At 40.5% G+C, this 19,419-nt stretch overlaps 1 protein-coding gene across 3 annotated transcripts in view; it reads left to right on the top strand.

Annotated features, from left to right (window-relative positions):
- Nucleotides 1-19,419, top strand: part of ADGRA1 (adhesion G protein-coupled receptor A1) — a 301,516-nt gene that overhangs the window by 95,375 nt on the left and 186,722 nt on the right. For all 3 annotated transcript variants that reach the window (XM_088670391.1, XM_035137651.3, XM_035137652.3), the window contains exons 4-6: nucleotides 1,151-1,222; nucleotides 6,611-6,682; nucleotides 11,829-11,992. In XM_088670391.1, the coding sequence (XP_088526517.1) occupies nucleotides 1,151-1,222; nucleotides 6,611-6,682; nucleotides 11,829-11,992 (308 nt within the window). The remainder of the gene's footprint in view (nucleotides 1-1,150; nucleotides 1,223-6,610; nucleotides 6,683-11,828; nucleotides 11,993-19,419) is intronic.

Raw genomic sequence — 19,419 nt, 5'->3', positions numbered from 1 at the left:
GAGAAAGAGATCTCATGGATTAACACAAAATGATGTCTACGAGGAAAAATAAATCTGAGCCCAGGCCATCTGTCTGGTTGTTTTACAATATCAATTTCATGAGTCAACATTTCTGGTATAAATATTTACAGCAAAAAAAATGAACACCAGATTTGTGTGACATGAGGTAAATTTGGTCTGAAATAATAAGGAACAGTAGAAAGGCATCCAAAAGCAGGCTAGTACAAACTGTTTCTTTTTGTTGGTGTCTTGTTAAGAAAAACTGTTTAAAAGCTACATATTGGGTGTGGAGATAGCAGTGACTGCAGAGGTTTTGCCATCACTTTGGCAAACCAATTCACAAAGAGCGGCATAAACTTGCAGATCTTGGTTTCACCAATATGCCCATTCAGCAATAATATGCCCATTCAGTTAAATATTTCAGGATTTGGTTTGGTTGCTAAATACCCTTTCATTTCTTTAAAAATTGAAAATGAAACACATTCAGATTTTAGTATCAGTATCAAACTTTGTTTAGATTTTAGTGTTTGCTTTAGAGATTTTGAGAGCACTTCTACTTTTTTGTGGGATAATTCACAATTGTGTGTGTGTGTGTGAGAGAGAGAGAGAGAGAGAGAGAGGCCCAAAATCCCACAGGAGCTTTCTACTATTCACCAGATTTTTGTACAAGCTCTGTAATATCAATTTCCAAATAGGTTCATTTTCAGATCAGCTCACCTTACTTATACTTCAGTCTCATCAGGTTCAGATGGGTGAACCACATTAGTTATTGTGTTGACATGCACAGCTGATACCCCCTCAGACGTTTCTTTTGTGTGTGGATTATGATCTCTTTAACATCACTAAAAAAAATTGGCATTGCGGGGGGCTGGAGTCTCTTTTTCATCCATTTTTGAGATCTCTATACAGATGACTAATTTATGAAGAAGTCAGATTAAATACAATAACATATTTTATTGAAATATTACTCTGGAAAGTTAATTCTGTGCTTTCTATATATTTTAAATAAATCTTATATTTTAGGAAACAGTAATCCTTTTAAAAATTGTATTAGCTGTCTAAAGGTTGTATGAGGATAAAATGCTAATAAGACTATTCATGATTTTGCACTTCCTTTCATTAATGCTATCCCCTCCCTTTTTTTATTTAGGGATCTTTCTAATAACAGAATTGGCTGTTTAACACCTGAAATCTTTGTTGGCCTTAAAAACCTTCATAAATTGTGAGTATGGTACTTTTCAAAACTATGAAAAACACTAGCTATTGCAAATAGGAAAACCGACTCATCATTATGCCTTAAAGGAATTGTCACTTTCCCAAGAGTTTAAATTAATTTATCCAGAGTTACCTGAATGGAGTTACATTCTTGGGAGCAGGCACTCTTGGGTCTCAGTTCGCCCCTTCTGAAAAATCCTGGAGTGCTACGAGAACCACCTCCTTCCTTGGAATGGGGTTATACAGGTCTGGTTGAAACTCACCAGAGCTCAGTTCCAGCAGCTCTCAGGTGGGCCCCATTGCCATTATAAGAGACCAAGGGTGAGTTCTGGCACCTCTTTTTCAAGAAGAATAGCACTGGTAGGGAGATGATGGTGCAGAAGTTTGCTTTAAGAAATTTGCTTCTTTCCTTCCTACGGTATCTGTGGAAGCCTCTGCTGCTTGTTCTTAGTACCATTTTTTTTTTTACTAATTCATCTTCTTTGTCAACATTCTCTTGAACCTCATTTCTCCCTGCTGTGTTGTGTGGTGGCAGAGTTCCTAACCCATCTGGGGGTCATTTCTACCCACACCCCCTCAGATGTTTCTGGATGCATTGTGGGATTAAAATAAAAGACTGTGCCTATCCGTGACTGGTGACAGCCATTTTTACCCGAACAGTGTGTTACACTGTAATATAGCAGCCTTCCATAAAGGAGGAGGAATGGTTCTGGACCAGATTAGGAATGCTGCTGCCACTTACCACAATGACAAGTGGGGTGTCTGTGTGTCTGTGTCTCTCTCTCTCTCTCTCTCTGTGTGTGTGCCCATTTGTCTCTGCAGTTAAAGGGGGGAAAGAAAGAGAAAAGGAAACCCTTCAGTGCGTCCAGATGTTAATGTTAAGACTCCTGCCCTGAAAGTTATCCTCTAGCCCAGGCATGGCCAAACTTGGCCCTCCAGATGTTTTGGGACTACAACTCCCATCATCCCTAGCTAACAGGACCAGTGGTCAGGGATGGTGGGAATTGTAGTGCCAAAACATCTGGAGCGCCGAGTTTGGCCATGCCTGCTCTAGCCCATCAAAGACTGAACTTTTCCCTTCAGATTTGTTTTCCCCTCTCTTACTCACACAGACAAACACACACCCAGCCTCCGATGAATGTGATGAAAGAGTTCCAGTTGGAAATTTCAGCACAACACTAAATTAAAGTGATTGTCTGGGATGACTCCTTGACCAAGGTTTTGATCTACATGTAGATGTTGACTCTCAGACTACTTACTGAAGAAGAATTGCCGAAACAGGGCACTGTCCTGGTATATACACTTCATCTGACGTACACTGGTACCTTGGGTTACATACCTGATTCGTTCTGGAGTGTGGTTCGTAACCCGAAAAGTACGTAACTCGAACAAGCGCCAAAGTGCGCTTCTGCGCATGCGCAAACTGCGCAGAACGAAAAATACTTCCGGGTTTGTGGAGTACATAACCCAAAGCAAACGTAACCCAAGGTACGACTGTATAAACTTCTACAGTATAAATAAATCCAACTACAGAGGAGACTATTTGAAACTATTGTATCATTTGAACTACTTACTATCAGGGATACATTACTACGGTGGCCTGAGTTCTTGCCTTTCTATTATTTCTGTGGGATCTTCCGTCAAGAACTCCAACTTCTTTACTTATTCATTATGTCTGAAGTGATGACACTAAATCATATGTGTTGCTGCAGCCAATCAGATTAAATGACAGAGGGGGCAAATGACACCAGGGCCAGCGAGAGCAGCAGCCACCTACCAAACCCAAAGGCAGCAAAAACCATTCGAAGAAATGTAAATGTTTGTACGGTTTGAATATGTTAATTTTGAAGTAGATGTTGAAAACTGTTAAGCAAAAAGTAAAACTAGAACTTGCAAAGCTCTTAGTGGTATGTAAGCAACATGAGGTGTGTGTGTGTGGGGGGGGAGAACATACGTTTTTGATTTGAAAAAGTAAAAGCTTGCCTTCTGGTGTGTCTGTATGACTGTACTATCTCCTAACTATTACATGGGAAGTGCAGGTACAATGTGTTTCGTATAAAAGGCAACAGATTATTTAAAAATAGGAATAGGAGTTTAGGTGTTTGTGTGTAGCTCGCATAAAGCAAAAACCAAGATTATATGCAATCCGGTCAATACCATCTGTGATTTGATTATACAGTATTAACTCTAGGATATGTCAGGAAGGTCTATATTCCATCATATTACATCAATCACCAAATTGATCCACATGCAACAGTTTTGCCTCATGCACAGTTCTGAATCTATCCAAATAGATTTAAGCAGAATCTTCAGGGGCACGGTGTGTGCTCCTTCAATAGAATTGCTTTCAGTCTTTTTTCTGCATTCAAGTCTAATACTTGGTGGTCATAACTGGACCATACTATTGTACTATACAGTTGTTAATATTCGTCTGCTGATAGTATTTTAATTTCTAGCCTCTATTGTCCTGAAAAGCATATGAAAGATCAAAATGGTAGTAGAATTGCAAAGGGATTGCCAGATGAATTGATAATTTGGAGACAAATGAGCTGTTCAGAAAAACTAATAATCTTCTCACTGGGTTACTTTCAGAGGCACTATTGCAGACTGATCAATTTTAATGAAGCAGTCAGTGTGTTGTTTTGCACTCATTTAAGTTGATTAATTGTTTGCTATGTACACATGCAGTCTCGGTACTTCTTTTCCTCTGTTTCTTTATTATTTGTGTAAAATTCTTTTTGTTTGTTTGTTTTACTTAAATAAATAAATGTCCTTAAAGCGCAAATTAAGATACCTATTTCCTTAATTTCCAAATATGGTATTACCATATATGTTCAAAAGGAAATCATGACATAGTGAGAATTCTGTGGGAGAATCTCCAGAATAGTACACAGGGGCAGGAGAGGTTGTTTTGTCCGGCAAGCAGAAATGCTTCTTCTGATGGAACAATCCCCTTAGCATGAGTTCCACCACCCTATCTGCTTTTCATTTTCTCTGGATGAGACTTCCCTTGTGAGAGGAGATGTTCATGTCTCATATTTTTTCACTATTAGAATCTGACTTACAAATTTATGACACACCATTATTTGTGATTGATTTTCCCCTCTCTGCTCTCTTCTGGTTTGAGTTTAATACTTACATTATATATTAATTTTTTTAACTGAGGAAGTTTACTGAAATGGTTCATATTTTATGGCAGATGTGGATGATGGCAGCTGATAGCTAAAAATATGCCTGACTAATATACTGGCCTGCCTTTTCATGACTTGCTTATTTATCCCTTGGCCATATTTATGTGTGGTGAGCTGTTCATGTTTGGAACATGATTGTAAATTGCACATTTTAAAGGCAGCACATTTTCTTTACGTCTTCCTCCTCAGTGGCCATGTTGCTTATTCTAAGGATGAGTTACGCAGAGTAATTTGAAAGCGTAATGGGGCTCTCAGTAATTCATACATCTCTTAGGAATACTCTGCTCTAAATATCAGGTGATGTAGAAGACTGGTGTTTTCCTTTAATAATATATCTGGACCCATTTTGATGGATCGACCGAAATCTCTGCTTGGATTTTTTGAAAATATAAATATTCCTTCTGCTGCAAATTAAGCTTCTTTAAAATTTATTCATTTATTTTATTCAAGTACCTCTGATTTCTATTTCATCCTGACTCTGAATAATCGCCAATGATTAGCTGTACAATATCATGTAACAACATCTCTGGTTACTGTGTAAATGTTACTGGAACAGCTAATCACTCTCTTCACTGCCAGAGACAAGCACAGAACAAATAATGAGTAGGGATTTTTTAGTTTTATTTTTGCAGGGAGGAGGAAGAACCCAATCATGTTACAAGCAAAACATGTTTGCTGAAATACACCCTATTTGTTTATTTAAAAACATTTCTAAATCGCTTAGTGGTCTACGCTATGCACAATATAAAACCAGTATCTATTTTTTTATAAAAAATACAGCCTCAAACCAGTAAAACAATATAAAAAACATATGAAGGAAAGTAAAACAGTGATTTGGGGAATTCATACATTGATATCAGAGTCCAATCTTTTGGGCCAGGTAAATCCTTTTTGTATGGCCTGCTACAGAATAGAGCAGGCATCCCCAAACTGCGGCCCTCCAGATGTTTTGGCCTACAACTCCCATGATCCCTAGCTAACAGGACCAGTGGTTGGGGGAGATGGGAATTGTAGTCCAAAACTTCTGGAGGGCCGAAGTTTGGGGATGCCTGGAATAGAGCCAACAGCAGAAAGTGTCTGTCTTTGGGTCACCACCCTATTTTTGTAGGGTGTGGTGTCATGAAGTAGAGTCTCCCCAAATGTATATAGGGGCAGAAAGTCTTTCACGGAGGTTCTGAGCTGTTTAGGGTTGTCAGTGTTAACAGGCCCTTGAACATGGCAGCTGATCAGCAGCCAGCGCAGCTATGCTTGTCTCCAGGTACTCTGCTCAATCTGGACGTAGCATTCTGCATTGAGATCAATTGCAAGGCAAGTCCAACAGAGAGTGCAGTAGTCCAGTCATGAGGTAGCCAATGCATGAATCACAGTGGCTAAGCTATCCCTGTCCAGGAAAGGGCGCAGTTCAAGCATTCATTGCCACAGGTGTCACCTGAGCCTCCAGTGACAAAGATGGATCGAGGAGCACCTCCAAACTACTCATCCGCTCTTTCAGAGGGAGTGCAACCCAAACTCTGGGACCTGGGAACCTTTTACACACAGAGTCTCCATCTTTCCATCAGAAAGGGTAAATGGTGCTAGCTTGCCTACAATAGAGACAATCTATGCTACCGGATTTAAGAAGAGAGCAGAGAGAATTGCAGCAGGTCCTTTACATCCCGGTCATCATCTGCTAGATTTACTCCCATCTGGATGTCGCTACAGGTCTTCATATACAAAATCGGCCAGGCACAGGAACAGTTTTTTACCTTGTGCCATTAAATTGTTAAATTTGTAGATGTGTAGCTGAAGGGGAGGTCAATTATGGGTGGGTTTCTTTGCTTATTGTATTGTGAGTGGAACAGTGTGTGTATGTTTACATTGCAATGTAGCCAAAACAAATTCCAAGTATGTTGAAAATGTACTTTGCCAATAATAAATTATTCTATTCTATTATTCTATTACCAGGATTCATTCTAAGTTTGTTGAACCATCACTGCATCCAGGCACCATTTTTTATTTTTTTAAAAGAGCCAGGGTGGTCCCAAGGTTAGAAAGTCTAGAGATGGTATATGGGTGGTAAATGTGAACATTATAAAATCAGATCCTACTTCTGCAAAGGATATGTTTGACCTAACTGGATATTCCTTGGCTGCTTTTTTGTGAGAACAAAAAACGTTTTGTGATGTGATATGTCTTTTTTAAAAAAATCTTTTTTCCCCTTTTAGGAATTTATCAGGGAACATTTTTTCAAGTCTCATGAATGGACTCTTCTCTGAGCTTTTAGCTCTGAAAGCCTTGTAAGTATGCCTTGATTAGGTAAAGGCCAATTTTTGGCACATTTACACATATTTCTGTGATTAGCTTCATCATTATATAGCTTTTCAGCATTGTATGTTCAGTGAAATTAATATAAATTCCTTATGTGCATTTTGTAAAACACATTCTAATCCTTTTCTGTCACATGGAATATTTTCAGATCACTGGAATATTAAACAGTTGTGTTGGAGCCAGAATAGTAGGGTTGTAATAATTGTTTCATGGTGATTTTTAATTTGAAGTTGTTTTTTTTTAAAAAAAATGCTGAAGCTTTATGGTTGATTTCCCTTAACATTTTATAAAGGGCTGGATGGAAGCAGAGAACAAACAAATTAATTCCTTACAGTGTTTACATAAAACATCTTATATGTTCATTATAACCCTACTTAGATTAAACATACTTATTAGAGTTTAAACATTTAAACATTCCTCTTTTCTAACAGATGGGTGGTTTATTAAACAATAAAAATAATGATGAAAAATTAACGAGTGTAGAGGGTAAATAGTGCTTCTATAATTACTTGCATAGACTCATAGAATTGTAGTGTTAGAAGGGACTCCAAGCATCATCTAGTCCAGGCATGTCCAACCAGTAGATCGCAATCTACCGGTAGATCCCTGGCTGATCCTGGTAGATCGTGGGACCCTTATTGAGCGTGGGATTAAATAAAGTTTACTGAAAGTTAACAAATAAAACTGAAGAACTCTGGCCAGTCCTACCCCAAAAAAGCTCAACAACTGTGGGCTCAACAACTCTGGGTGATCCACCCACCCCACTCATGCTCCTCCTCCCTCCAATGACAATGGGTAGATCACTGACAGTTTTTTTATACTGGGAGTAGATCGCAGTCTCTTGGGAGTTGGACGTGCCTGACTAGTCCAACCCTCTTCAATGGAGGAAACTCAACTAGATCATACATGACAGATGGCCATCCAACCCCTGCTTAAAGACTTCCATGTGGCAGTTAAATAGTACAGAGCCCAATATACCGTTATTGATTTCACTAGATTAGAAATAGAAATTGGCATCGTCTGTTGGAATTATGGAACTGAAAGGCTATAATGCAGGCCTGTCAAAGTCAAATGTGTTGGAAGGCATAATGCAGATATCCATCTATGGCTTTCGTGAGGCAGAGTGAGGCAAATGCCTCAGGCGGCTGATAGAGTGGGTATAAGGTAGTAAAGGTGTTGTAGCAAGGTGTTGTGCCTACCATGATCCCTGCTTAGCTATCACGCTGCCTGCAGCAGAGGATGCTTCCATCACTACTGTTGAAGCAAGGTTCAACCTCCATCTGGTTGGTTTCAGTACATGGAATTGCGGGGTGGGGAGGACACCATATTACAATTTGCCTCAGGCATCAAAACATGATAGGCCGGGCCTCTTTGTTTGTATGCCACTTTCCCACAAAATTGTGCCCAGCATGTCAAATGGGCAACAGTAGAACTAAAAAACATACCAGGCCCTTTTTTCAGATAATCACGGTGTCAAAAAAGTAGATACATCATTAAAATATATATATATAAACATTTTAAAAAATCAATCCATTTAATATTACTGAAAACAATACAAATGAACTTACCTAACAGCTTAAAAGTGAGAGAATAAAGCCTAACAGAGACAAAATGGTTTAAAAATATAGAAAGCTGCCTTACACCGAGTCCAACCCAATGTTAGTCTAGCTCAGTATTATCTACACCAGGCACCCCCGAACTCGGCCCTCCAGCTGTTTGGGAACGACAGTTCCCACCCACCCCTGACCACTGGTCCTGTTAGCTAGGGATGATGGGAGTTGTAGTCCCAAAACAGTTGGAGGGCTGAGTTTGGGGATGCCTTATCTACACTGACTGGCAGCAGCTCCCAAGGGTTTCTGACAAGGAGTCTGCCAACCCTACCTGGAGATGCCAGGGATTGAACTTGGGGCCTTCTGCATGCAAAGCAGATGCTCTGCCTACAAAGATTCTCTACCGAGCTATGGCCCTTCCCCACGGTATACATACAAACCTGGGAAAATAAATATCACCATTCCAGAAAGGGTATTCCGTGGAGGTTCACTGCAATCACATCCATTGGATTGCAGCCACACCACTCACATGTGGTAGCCCGCCAACTCTTACCTGGGTGATTTCCTGAGCAGCAGATGCACAGTGACTACACTCAATGTATTTTTCCCCTCTCTCACCTGAAATGCCAAATTAAAATTCCCAGGTTGAGAGCCAAAATTAATTCGACCTCAATAATTCTGAAAAACTGGATTCCCCACTTCTCCAGTTAAAATGTTTAAATCCTAGGTCACATATAGTATATAACCTGGCTATGTGCTTTCACGCAGTGAGAGTTGTTATTATTACTATTTTAATCCTGTACTCTTAAATAACCCACGTCTCAAATACCTCATATAGCATTGTAAGCTTAAGAGCAAATGTTGAATTGGACACTAAGATGAGAGCTTTCATTGTTCCTAAACATCCATAACTGAAAGTGGGTTGTCATTTAAATTCATCAAGCTACTGGACCTGGGAGGCAAAACCCTCCTTGGCATGTATATGTATCCCATTAATAAAGGGAAAGGTGGAATGGTGCATCCATGCAGAGCACAATGCTCAACTAAAACACCCATATCATTATCCTGCTGTCCAAGAAGACAAACAAAACATCTGATTTAAGAGCTGCATTGTTTACGTAGTGTTGCGGTGGCATAATCAGACTCGTGGGCAAATAGCAGCGCTGTTTACATATGCTTGCAGAGGGATAGAGGGATACAGTAGAGCTATATGGGAGAAGCTACTGAATGGTTTAGGACATTAATGGTAAGCACAAATTAGTTCAAGCATGTTTTGAAGAATGTCCTGGCACACTCCCCAGTGGCATGGGATCATCCTACCAAAAAGAAGTTCCTATCATTATATGAATGAAGTGAAGTATGGGAACCTACAGTTGAGACATCAAGGCCAGGAGGAGGATCCCGGTTATTAAATTAATTATAATGGATTCTACAGATTCTATCATTGCTTTGACACGTGGGTTAAACTCGTTTTATATTTTGATCTATGCTATGCTTGGTTGTTTTTATTATTATTGCTGTTTATCAAATTTCTATACCACCCTTCACCCAAAATGACACAAAAATGCATATCATAATAACAAACAAAAACAATCCCTCACCCCAGTTTAAAAAGCCCTAGATTAGACAATTAATTAGCCAAAAACATGGGAGAAAAGGAATGTTTGTGCCAGGCACCTCAATATATGTAATGAAGCCACCACAAGAGCCTTCTTGGGGCGAGCATTCTGCAAGCGGGGAGCCACCGGAGAAAAGGCCCGTTCTTGTGTTGCTGCCCTCAAGACCTCTCGCAGAGGAGGCACACAAAGAAGAGCTTCAGATGATGATCACAGGGTCTGGATGATTGCATTGACTGTATTGCTTTCTGTTTGCAGTTAGCTACTTTGGGCTTTGCTCAGGAAGATTGTAAGCAATAAATGAAAAGAAATGCAGGGGTTGGCTCTAGACTTAATCTTTATTAAAATAGAACCATTTCAATAAATGGGACTTACATTAGCCATGACTTAAAAGTTCCATTGCTTTTAGAGTGGGTACTTCAAGCACATGTAAACCTTGATTTAACTCAGGAAGTGCAAGTGAATTGCCCTTCCTCTATTTGCAGCTATCATAAATGACCAAAGTTGGAACCATGCTTAGCTGGGGGGAAATGCATGTTCTGTGCCTACAGAAAAACACTGTTGTGAGATTGGGGACTTCCATTGTTGAAGGAACTGGGCAGGTTTATTGGTGAGCTCTTGTTGCTCGGTCCCAGCTCCTGCCAACCTAGCAGTTCAAAAGCACGTCAAAGTGCAAGTAGATAACTAGGTACCGCTACAGTGGGAAGTTAAACGGTGTTTCCGTGCGCTGCTCTGGTTTGCCAGAAGCGGCTTTGTCATGCTGGCCACATGACCTGGAAGCTGCACGCCGGCTCCCTCGGCCAATAATGCGAGATGAGCGCCGCAACCCCAGAGTCAGGCACGACTGGACCTAATGGTCAGGGGTCTCTTTACCTTTACACATCATTAGTATAAAAAAGGAAGGTGATCTGTGCCAGAAGGCAAATGGATGAACCCCCTCTTTCACCTGGATGGTAGTGAGAAGGACAATAGCCAGAGCAGAGCTGTGTGTGGGAGCTGGACTGGAAGCAGGCTGCAGGCAGAAGCCTGAGAATGAGAGCCATGCTTAATTTCTGCTTGAATCCAAGTCTGTGGCCAGTGCTCTTTTTCTCGGGGGCACTCAAAGGTACACAGTACCGGCACTTTTTTTCCTAGAAGAAAAGCACTGGCTGTAGCTATGGAAAAAGCAAGACCTCCTGGGTGCTAATGCTGTGAGCCCCTCCATCGCAGGCTCAGGTTGTCTTCTTCTTCAACGATCACTCATAGCCGAGAAAAAGGTCTTAACAGTGAGTCCGTAAGCGACTCTGGAGGCCAATTCTGGATCCGCACATCCTTTCACAGTGGGGACATAGGTTTCCGGACGGGATCATGGTGAGGGTTTGCCAAATGTGCCTTCCTCTTAGCACGCTTCTCCCTTTCGTCCTGAGTTAGAGCGTCTTCAAAGCCCATGACACCTTTTGTAAAGGCTGTTCTCCAACTGGAGCACTCGCAGGCCAGTGTTTCCCAATTGTTGGTGTTTATACTACATTTTTTTGAAGATTTGCCTTGAGAGAGTCTTTAAATCTCTTTTGTATATATGTGTGAATAAATCATAGATCATAAATGCACCATGGTCTCTGCGGTACCTCATCCCAAGAAGCCCAAACCCTGGCTAAACCCCTGGAACCCCTGGAATCTTACACTGCTTGGAGACTGGGGTGGCATGCAACAACATGTTCAGCCTCATGGAGGAGAGATGAATGGATGTGGATGATTATGTGCAGATAGAAGATGCACACCTTGTCCTTGATACTGATGTGTCATTAGTGCGGATGCCACTCGGATTATCTGTCTAGCTTTCTTTTAAGAGCTAGTTAACTGAGATTTGTGAAATGTCATCAGTGTTTCAATGATTAGTTTTCTATGAAAAATCACTGTATAAAAATGATTTTGAAAGGGATAGTATTGATTGGTTTTGGGTTTCGTTTCAGACATTTCTACACTGATTCTCTCACCTGTGACTGTAATCTCAAATGGGTTTTACACTGGGCTAGAAATGCCTCAGTTCGGATCTCAGAAGAAACAGTTTGTGCTTTCCCCAGGAGTTTACAAGGAACAGCATTTCAGAACCTGAAAGAAAACCAGCTGATGTGTGGTGAGTGGTACTCTAGTTTCAGCGTCATGAATGGAAACCAGTGTTCTCAGAGAAAGTGTATTCTGAAGGATAAATGCCAAGTGATTGGTGTGCAGAACTGGATGATAGCTGTAAGAAAGCAAATATGTCAGAAACCATTCTGAGGCTTAAGGTTAAATAGTGTGCAACTTTAAAAAAACAAAAACAAAATTAGATTTCAGATCTCTTTTGTATATAAATAAATGTTCCTTGTAAAACTACCAGTGCCCTTATCTGCCTTTGTAATTCTTACACATTTGAATGTATCGTAGGAAAGGTATTTCTCATTGCATTTTATCTTCAAATAAATAATCTTTTTTCATTAGATTGTAGTGTGACAACAGGGAATAAATGTCAATCTATCTGCCACTCACCTTCACAAGCCTTGCAATATAAGCTGTACCTGTGTAGGGAAGGATGAATTTTAATAATGGGGAGCTTTAAGAGAGGCAAAGATCTTAAAACAAATATTTGAAATAATAGAAACGGAATGGGTGGGAAGGAGATAAAATAACATGTGTCAAGTCTAGTCTCTTATATTTGAGCAATCTCGAAACCACAGTGTGAATATCGCTTTCTGAAGATCTCATCATGAGAACAAAACTGACCCTGAAAAAACGTAGAAGTTATTCTCTAGATTTTGTTTTAAGACTTTGGTATAGGAAGAAATGTTATTTCGCTATGTGCCACATGGTTATCTGACTTGCAAAGCATTTGTATGTGCAGTTTACATGCGTGCATTTATAAAATGTACTCCAGAATACTTTGTCCAGAATACTCTGAATAGTTTTATACCATCCTTTTCTTTCAAATTTCTCTATCAGAGGACTGTTGATCTTTCCCCTCAGCCAATTTCCTGTGGTTACAGCAGTTCATCTGTGTAACAAGTCAAATATGTGAATATCAGAGTTTGAAACACCTTGGCATCACAGCTTGTTACCAAGCTGTGCAAAATAACTTATTAGAAACAAGTTTTTCTTATGAATTAAATATAAAATTGATGCCACCCAGTGAAGTTCATTTGACATGAAGTCTGGATTTGTACCTGTTTATCTTCATTAAAACATGAACAGAAGGTTTTGGCTAGGTCTGCCTGAAGCATAACTGATCCCAGGCAATTTTCCCTATGTGCTGTAAGCAAGCTTTGCAAATTCAGCCTAGCTGAGCAGCCAGCAGCTATTCTCATTTCTAGAAATCTGAAGTAAGAAATGTTAATTTCTTCTTGGCTTTATGGCTGTTCCATTAATTTTCACACTTGGTATCCAAGGACAAAGCCAAAGGGTTCCTTAATTTTTAGTCAATCTTTTATATTATTTATATTGATTGCATTGACATGCTGACTATAATACTTCAGGCTCTTTCGCAGGTTGCCTACAGAGCTGCTGCAAAGATGGTCCTGAGGAGACTATTGCCTTTTCTTCAAATTAATCACCACCTTCATTTTACTTTATAATTAATCAAACTTAAACTCAGTTAGGGGGATGCGGGTGGCACTGTGGTCTAAACCACTGAGCCTCTTGGGCTTGCCGATCAGAAGGTCGGTGGTTCAAATCCCCATGATGGGGTGAGCTCCCATGGCTCGGTCCCAGCTCCTGCCAACCTAGCAGTTCGAAAGCATGTCAAAGTGCAAGTAGATAAATAGGTACCGCTCCGGCAGGAAGGTAAACGGTGTTTCCATGTGCTGCTCTGGTTTCACCAGAAGCGAGTTAGTCATGCTAGCCACATGACCTGGAAAAACTGCAGACAAATGCCGGCTCCCTCTGCCTGTAAAGCGAGATGAGCGCCGCAAACCCAGAGTTGTCTGCGACTGGACTTAACTATCAGGGGTCCTTTAGCTTTACCTTTAAAATCAGCTAGAAAATGTTGAGGAACAGACAGATCAGTCCTACACTGGGATTTGCGATAGTCTTCTATGTTGGTGGAACAGCTGCCTTATCCAATGATTGGTTTGCCCAGGAAGGAAGGAGAGAAAACACCTTAAAGGGTGATTAGACAAATTAGAGGAGGGTAACACTATCAACAGCTGCTAGCCATGATGTCTGTGATCTTTCTCCAGTACTGGAGACTGCATGTCTCAGAATGCCAGTTGCAGGAGAATACCAGTGGAGAAAATGTGCTCGTGGATTTCCCATAGACATCTGGCTGTCACTGTTGGAACAGAATGTTGGACTAGATGGACCTTTGGCATAGTCCATCATCACTTCCCACTTTCATCAGCCCCAATGGCTCAGCCACCAGTGTCCTTGCTATGCCAATCTCTAGGCATCCTTAGGGGCACAGATTTAGATCCCCTTATGAGCCCAACAACACCCAATGAGGAGGAGAAGCGGCCCACACAACAGAGCTTCCTGGGCAGGATGTCTGGAGAGAGCACCCCTAGCCCACCCATAGATGAGGATTCAAGACCCACCCATGGAGGCAAAATCTCTCTTGCCAAACAACCAGTGGGATGGGCCAGGACACATAACGAGGAACCACAGACACCCACTGATAGCAGAAACGTACAACTTCAGTGGCAATGAAGAGGAAACTTGAATGATGCTGTGGAATATATTTTTCCTAATGCTTTCCTGCACTATGAAACATTAAGCTAAATGTTCTGTCTATGTTGTTAAACATATTTCTGTGCACCAGATGCGAAGACAATAAATGTTTTTAATTATTTTTCCTTTGCAGACTTTTTACAATGTTGCCTTTGTCTAATGTTCATACTCTTTCCTTGTTTGTCACTCGCTTCATAAGGGGGAAAGTGGTTTAGCTGAAAGCACACCATGTAAAATACCTATTGAAATGAATGTACAATGAACAGCACAAATGGCAGTTTTTAATTCATAAGATCATTGTCAGATTTACACTGTAAATGTTTTTTATTCCTTTGCAATATAGGTTTTTTTATTTTATTTTCTGGAGGAGATGACAAAGGAGAGAAATATTAGCATTAGCAGTAGTAGTTACTTTCTGAAGGCTTCTCTGACTTGCACGACCAGGGCCAAAATGCACATGACATTAGCTGTATAGCTCTACCTTTAAGTGAATTTCAATAGAACTTTTTTCTGGGCAAACTGCAGGCATAGGAATCCAGGTCTAGATTAAATCTCCTATAACCCTATGCAAGGGTTCCGAGTCTAGATCAGGCCGCGCCACGCAATATCTCAAAACAAGCCTTCACTTTAGGGTGGAATTATGTGACTAAAGTCTGGGGTAGTATAGACCTAAATTTAATCACATTCATTTAACTAAAATGACATACAAACTACAGGGACCTGATCCTAACTTGAAGCAGGGAAGGTGTCAGGGAGCTTAGGGTGCATCTTCCTCTGCACCCTGATATTCCATATGAGACAATTCCTAGGCAACACCCGTATTTTAGGGTTCAAATAGATTAGGATCTCCTATTGCGTTTGAAAACCTTACTGTAAATGTATCACGGGATTGGTCTTAGGAAGGTAGGGTTAACCCTTTATCTTTGTATCATTTCTCTGTGTAAAATCAACAGTTGCAGCTGCTGTTCCCCCCCCCCCCCAAAAGGGGCAATATATATTGGTATCCATATGAGTATCAGATTAAGCCTGTCAAAAATTAAGCATAAATTGTAAGGGTAAAGCCATAGCACAAATATCAATTTCTTTGTGACTGTTCTACTGTGGCTCAGGCTAGATAATATGAATTGCCTTCTCAGGCTTTGTTTCTTTGCATCTATGGTCTACAGTAAACAAATATTCATGGTAGTTTTTTTCAGATCAACACATTGTGCTGTACCCTGTGGTTTTTGTTCTAGTGAAAATTTAGAGTCCACATTCTGGGAATCAAACATTGTATGGGTGGGAGGCCATTTACATACTACTTTGGCTTCAATCGTTTCATTCTGCATTTCTCTAATAGCTATAGGATAGAATCTTTTCTTCCTCCTTTGTGAACTGAAAGTCGTTCCATGCAGTAATTACATTTTTTGATGGAGTCAACTAATGGCATTGCTATTCTTTAGTAAGCTTATGTCCTGGCTTATCTTATTGCTCATTGCCACTGCTATCTAACCTGTTAGTGAGTCTTGTAGCCTTCTATATCAGAGTGAAAACTGTGTATTTTGAATTAGCTTCATCATATTATTTTGCTCTATGACCTATGAAAATGCCCTCTCATAACAGATAAGGAAAGCCATCAAATTCCCTGATTTTCACTAGACAGTAAGAACTGTTGCTCAAAAGTGTTTCACACTTCAAATTCACTTAAAAAGCACCCAGGGTGAATCAGTAAAGGAATAAGGTTACTTGGCATTGTTTCCTCAGATGCAATCTCCAAAAATTATAGTGTATGGCTAAGGGAGGGAAGGAGAGAATTTAGCAAATTATGATGACAGACTCCCTTTATTTCAGCAGTTATTCTCTAAGTGACCCTCAACAGAAATTAAATGCTGAAGCTAATTGAAATAAAGCAGTATCTTCAAGTTACCTGGAAATCAAGCAGACATGGATATAGGTGAAATCTACCTTGGCAAAGTGAGAAGTGATTCTGAGGCTTTCACAAAACTTTACGAGCAGTGACAGCACCACACTAGGAGAAAGTTTTTCTCCTTGAAATATACTCGGAGTCGAAAGTGAATTTCATACTCTTTATTCAGCTTGTACCGGTAGTAGCAAAAGGAGAAGAAGAGAAGGAATGGCTCTTTCCCCAAAACGTCTGCTTATATACATTATTTACACAATGGGCCTTGCGTGATTGGCTACTTCAGGGCTACACCTGCAGGCCAATCAGGTTGCAGATTGACATCTGCCAGCAGCCTGATTGGCTGCTCCTGCTGGCCAATCAGGTTGCTGATTCACTTCCACCTGGAGCTGGATTGGGTGGCTCCTGCTGACCAATCAGACTGCTGCATTCATGATCCTATTGTTCTAGGATTCAGCTCAGTACATAACACTCCTCATGGTTTTATTATTTATTATCATTTATTTAATGTATTTGTATCCCGCCTTTCTCCTAAATTGGGTTACAAGGCTTCTTTAAAAACCATCATTATAAAATACAAAATGACGAAAGCAAACTGGTTAAAAACAACTAGTTACAAACAAATACAATATTTTAAAAAAACTAGAACCAGAATTAAAATTCTGATTGTCCTGTAGCCAAGATGACCTGCACCTGTTTCCCAGTGGCCTTTCTAAATAGGAAGGTCTCAGACTGCTGGCAGTAAGATGACAAGGAGGAAGCAAGCTTGACTTCTTTTTAGAGGGAATGCCACAATATGGGAGCTTGGGATAATATGCGGCTTGGGACCCCACAATATGCTGTAAGGACACCAGAAATGTAATATGGATGATTGGCTTCCCAAATTGACCAGACGAAATCTCAGGCAGTTGTACATATTATAAAACAGATTTATTAAAACATTTATTGCAATAAATGGTGGCAGTGAGAATGAGTTTCTCATTCTGCCCAACCCATGGGCATACACAGAGTGCTTTTATACCTTTTTGACAGAGTGAAGGCCAGCCTTTCTGCAGTACTTCATCAACCAATCAAGAGAGAGCACCCCAAGATGCAAAGTCATTTACCTAACTCCACTAAGTGGCGTTATGTACCTGGTACTTTCATACACGTGTAACTGCGGTTTTGTGGCAGGGCTACATCCTCTGACAGTGGGTTGAAACAGGCCCTGTCTAGTTTGCTAGAGTTTCTCAGAAGTGCTGTGTGTGGTTAGATCTTTGCATTAGATGTGCAAACATGCTGTGCCTGTGTGCAAAGTGCTGTCTGGTTTACTTTCTATCAGAGGCAGAGAGATTTAGAAAATGGAGTTCCTCTTGCTTTTAGGGCCTGCATGGCCTGACCAGGATTATTCTGGCCCTGGTCATTGCCACCCTATAATGCAGCTTGGGACCCTTGTACCTACGGGACCGCCTCTCCTGGTATGCCCCGCAGAGGAGCTTAAGGTCCACAAACAACAATATTCTGGAGATCCCGAGCCATAAGGTGGCTAGATTGGCCTCTACTAGGGCCAGGGCCTTTTCAGTACTGGCCCCAACTTGGTGGAACGCTCTTTCACAGGAGACCAGGGCCCTGCGGGATTTGTCATCTTTCCGCAGGGCCTGCAAGACAGAGCTGTTCCGCCTGGCCTTTGGGTTGGATTTAGTCTGACCCCTGTGTTTTCCTCCCTCATGGCTTGGATTTATGGACTACTTAAAATGAGGCTGCGTTTTAAATTTTAATACTGTATTTTAATCTGTATTCTAATTAATTTCTTTTTATGTTTAATTGTAATTTTATTGGTGTGAGCCACCCTGAGCCCGGTTTTGACTGGGGAAGGCGGGGTATAAATAAAATTTTATTATTATTATTATTATTATTATTATTATTATTATTATTACTTTTAAGTACTGAACAGAGGCCCTTTTTCATAATATATTGGCATTAAATTAATGGGGGACATTATCTCCTCCCCATCATAGTTGTTTCAAACCCATGTCTGAAATGTGTGTGGGTTGTGAACCTGTTTGTTAGCGGTACAGCACATGAACAGAATAATTGCTGTGGCAATTGGAGATTTTTGTCCTGGTTATTTGCATTACAGTAGGCCCTGGAGTTTTAGCGATATATCAGAACATATTGCAATCCAAGGAAAACCCGAATCGGCATTTGCTCCCGTTGAGCACTAAAGTTTGCTGTATACTTGTTTGCGAATGAACCTTGCACGGCTTTGTTTAACTAGGTCAGGGGTAGTCAACCTTTTTATACCTACCGCCCACTAATGCATCTTTCTTGATGGTAAAATTTCCTTACTGCCCACCAGTGCTCGATGGAAGGAGGATTCAGCTTGTGCCGTAGAATCCCCTACTGCCCACTTAGAATCCTGAAATGCCCACTAATGGGCGGTAGGGACCAGGTAATAATATTATTATTATTATTATTATTATTATTATTATTATTATTATTATTATTATTTGTACCCCACCCATTCGGCTGGGTTTCCCCAGCCACTCTGGGCGGCTTCCAACAGAGATTAAAATACATTAAAATATCACACATTAAAAACTTCCCTAAACAGGGCTGCCTACAGATGTTTGACAACCCTTGGACTAGGTACCTAAGTGGCATATTGTTGGGCTGTTCCTTATGATGCTAACTGGTAGGGATGCTAGGCTGGAAAAGTGTAAAGTGCTAAAATTGCCTCCTGCAGATTTTTTAAATATAACTCTGGCTTTAGCTGTGGATGAAACTGGCAAAAAACAGTGGTGCGTGTGAGCTAGAGAGAGAGATTATACACAGAATGAATGTGTTTCACCTTTGAAAAAAAATAACCTGTAGCCAATTGGTGTGACCATTGCATTCTAAATTAGGAAAGCCCAAGCAAATTATCTCTACTTCTTATTATGGTTCACGGCTGAGGCACATAAACAATAGTACTTAGATTTAGGCAC

The sequence above is a fragment of the Zootoca vivipara genome, chromosome 5 (assembly GCF_965207765.1).
Source record: "Zootoca vivipara chromosome 5, rZooViv2.hap1.1, whole genome shotgun sequence".
NCBI lineage: Eukaryota > Metazoa > Chordata > Lepidosauria > Squamata > Lacertidae > Zootoca > Zootoca vivipara.
The sequence above is the reverse complement of the archived record's forward strand: the minus strand, read 5'-3'. Positions and strand labels throughout refer to the sequence as shown.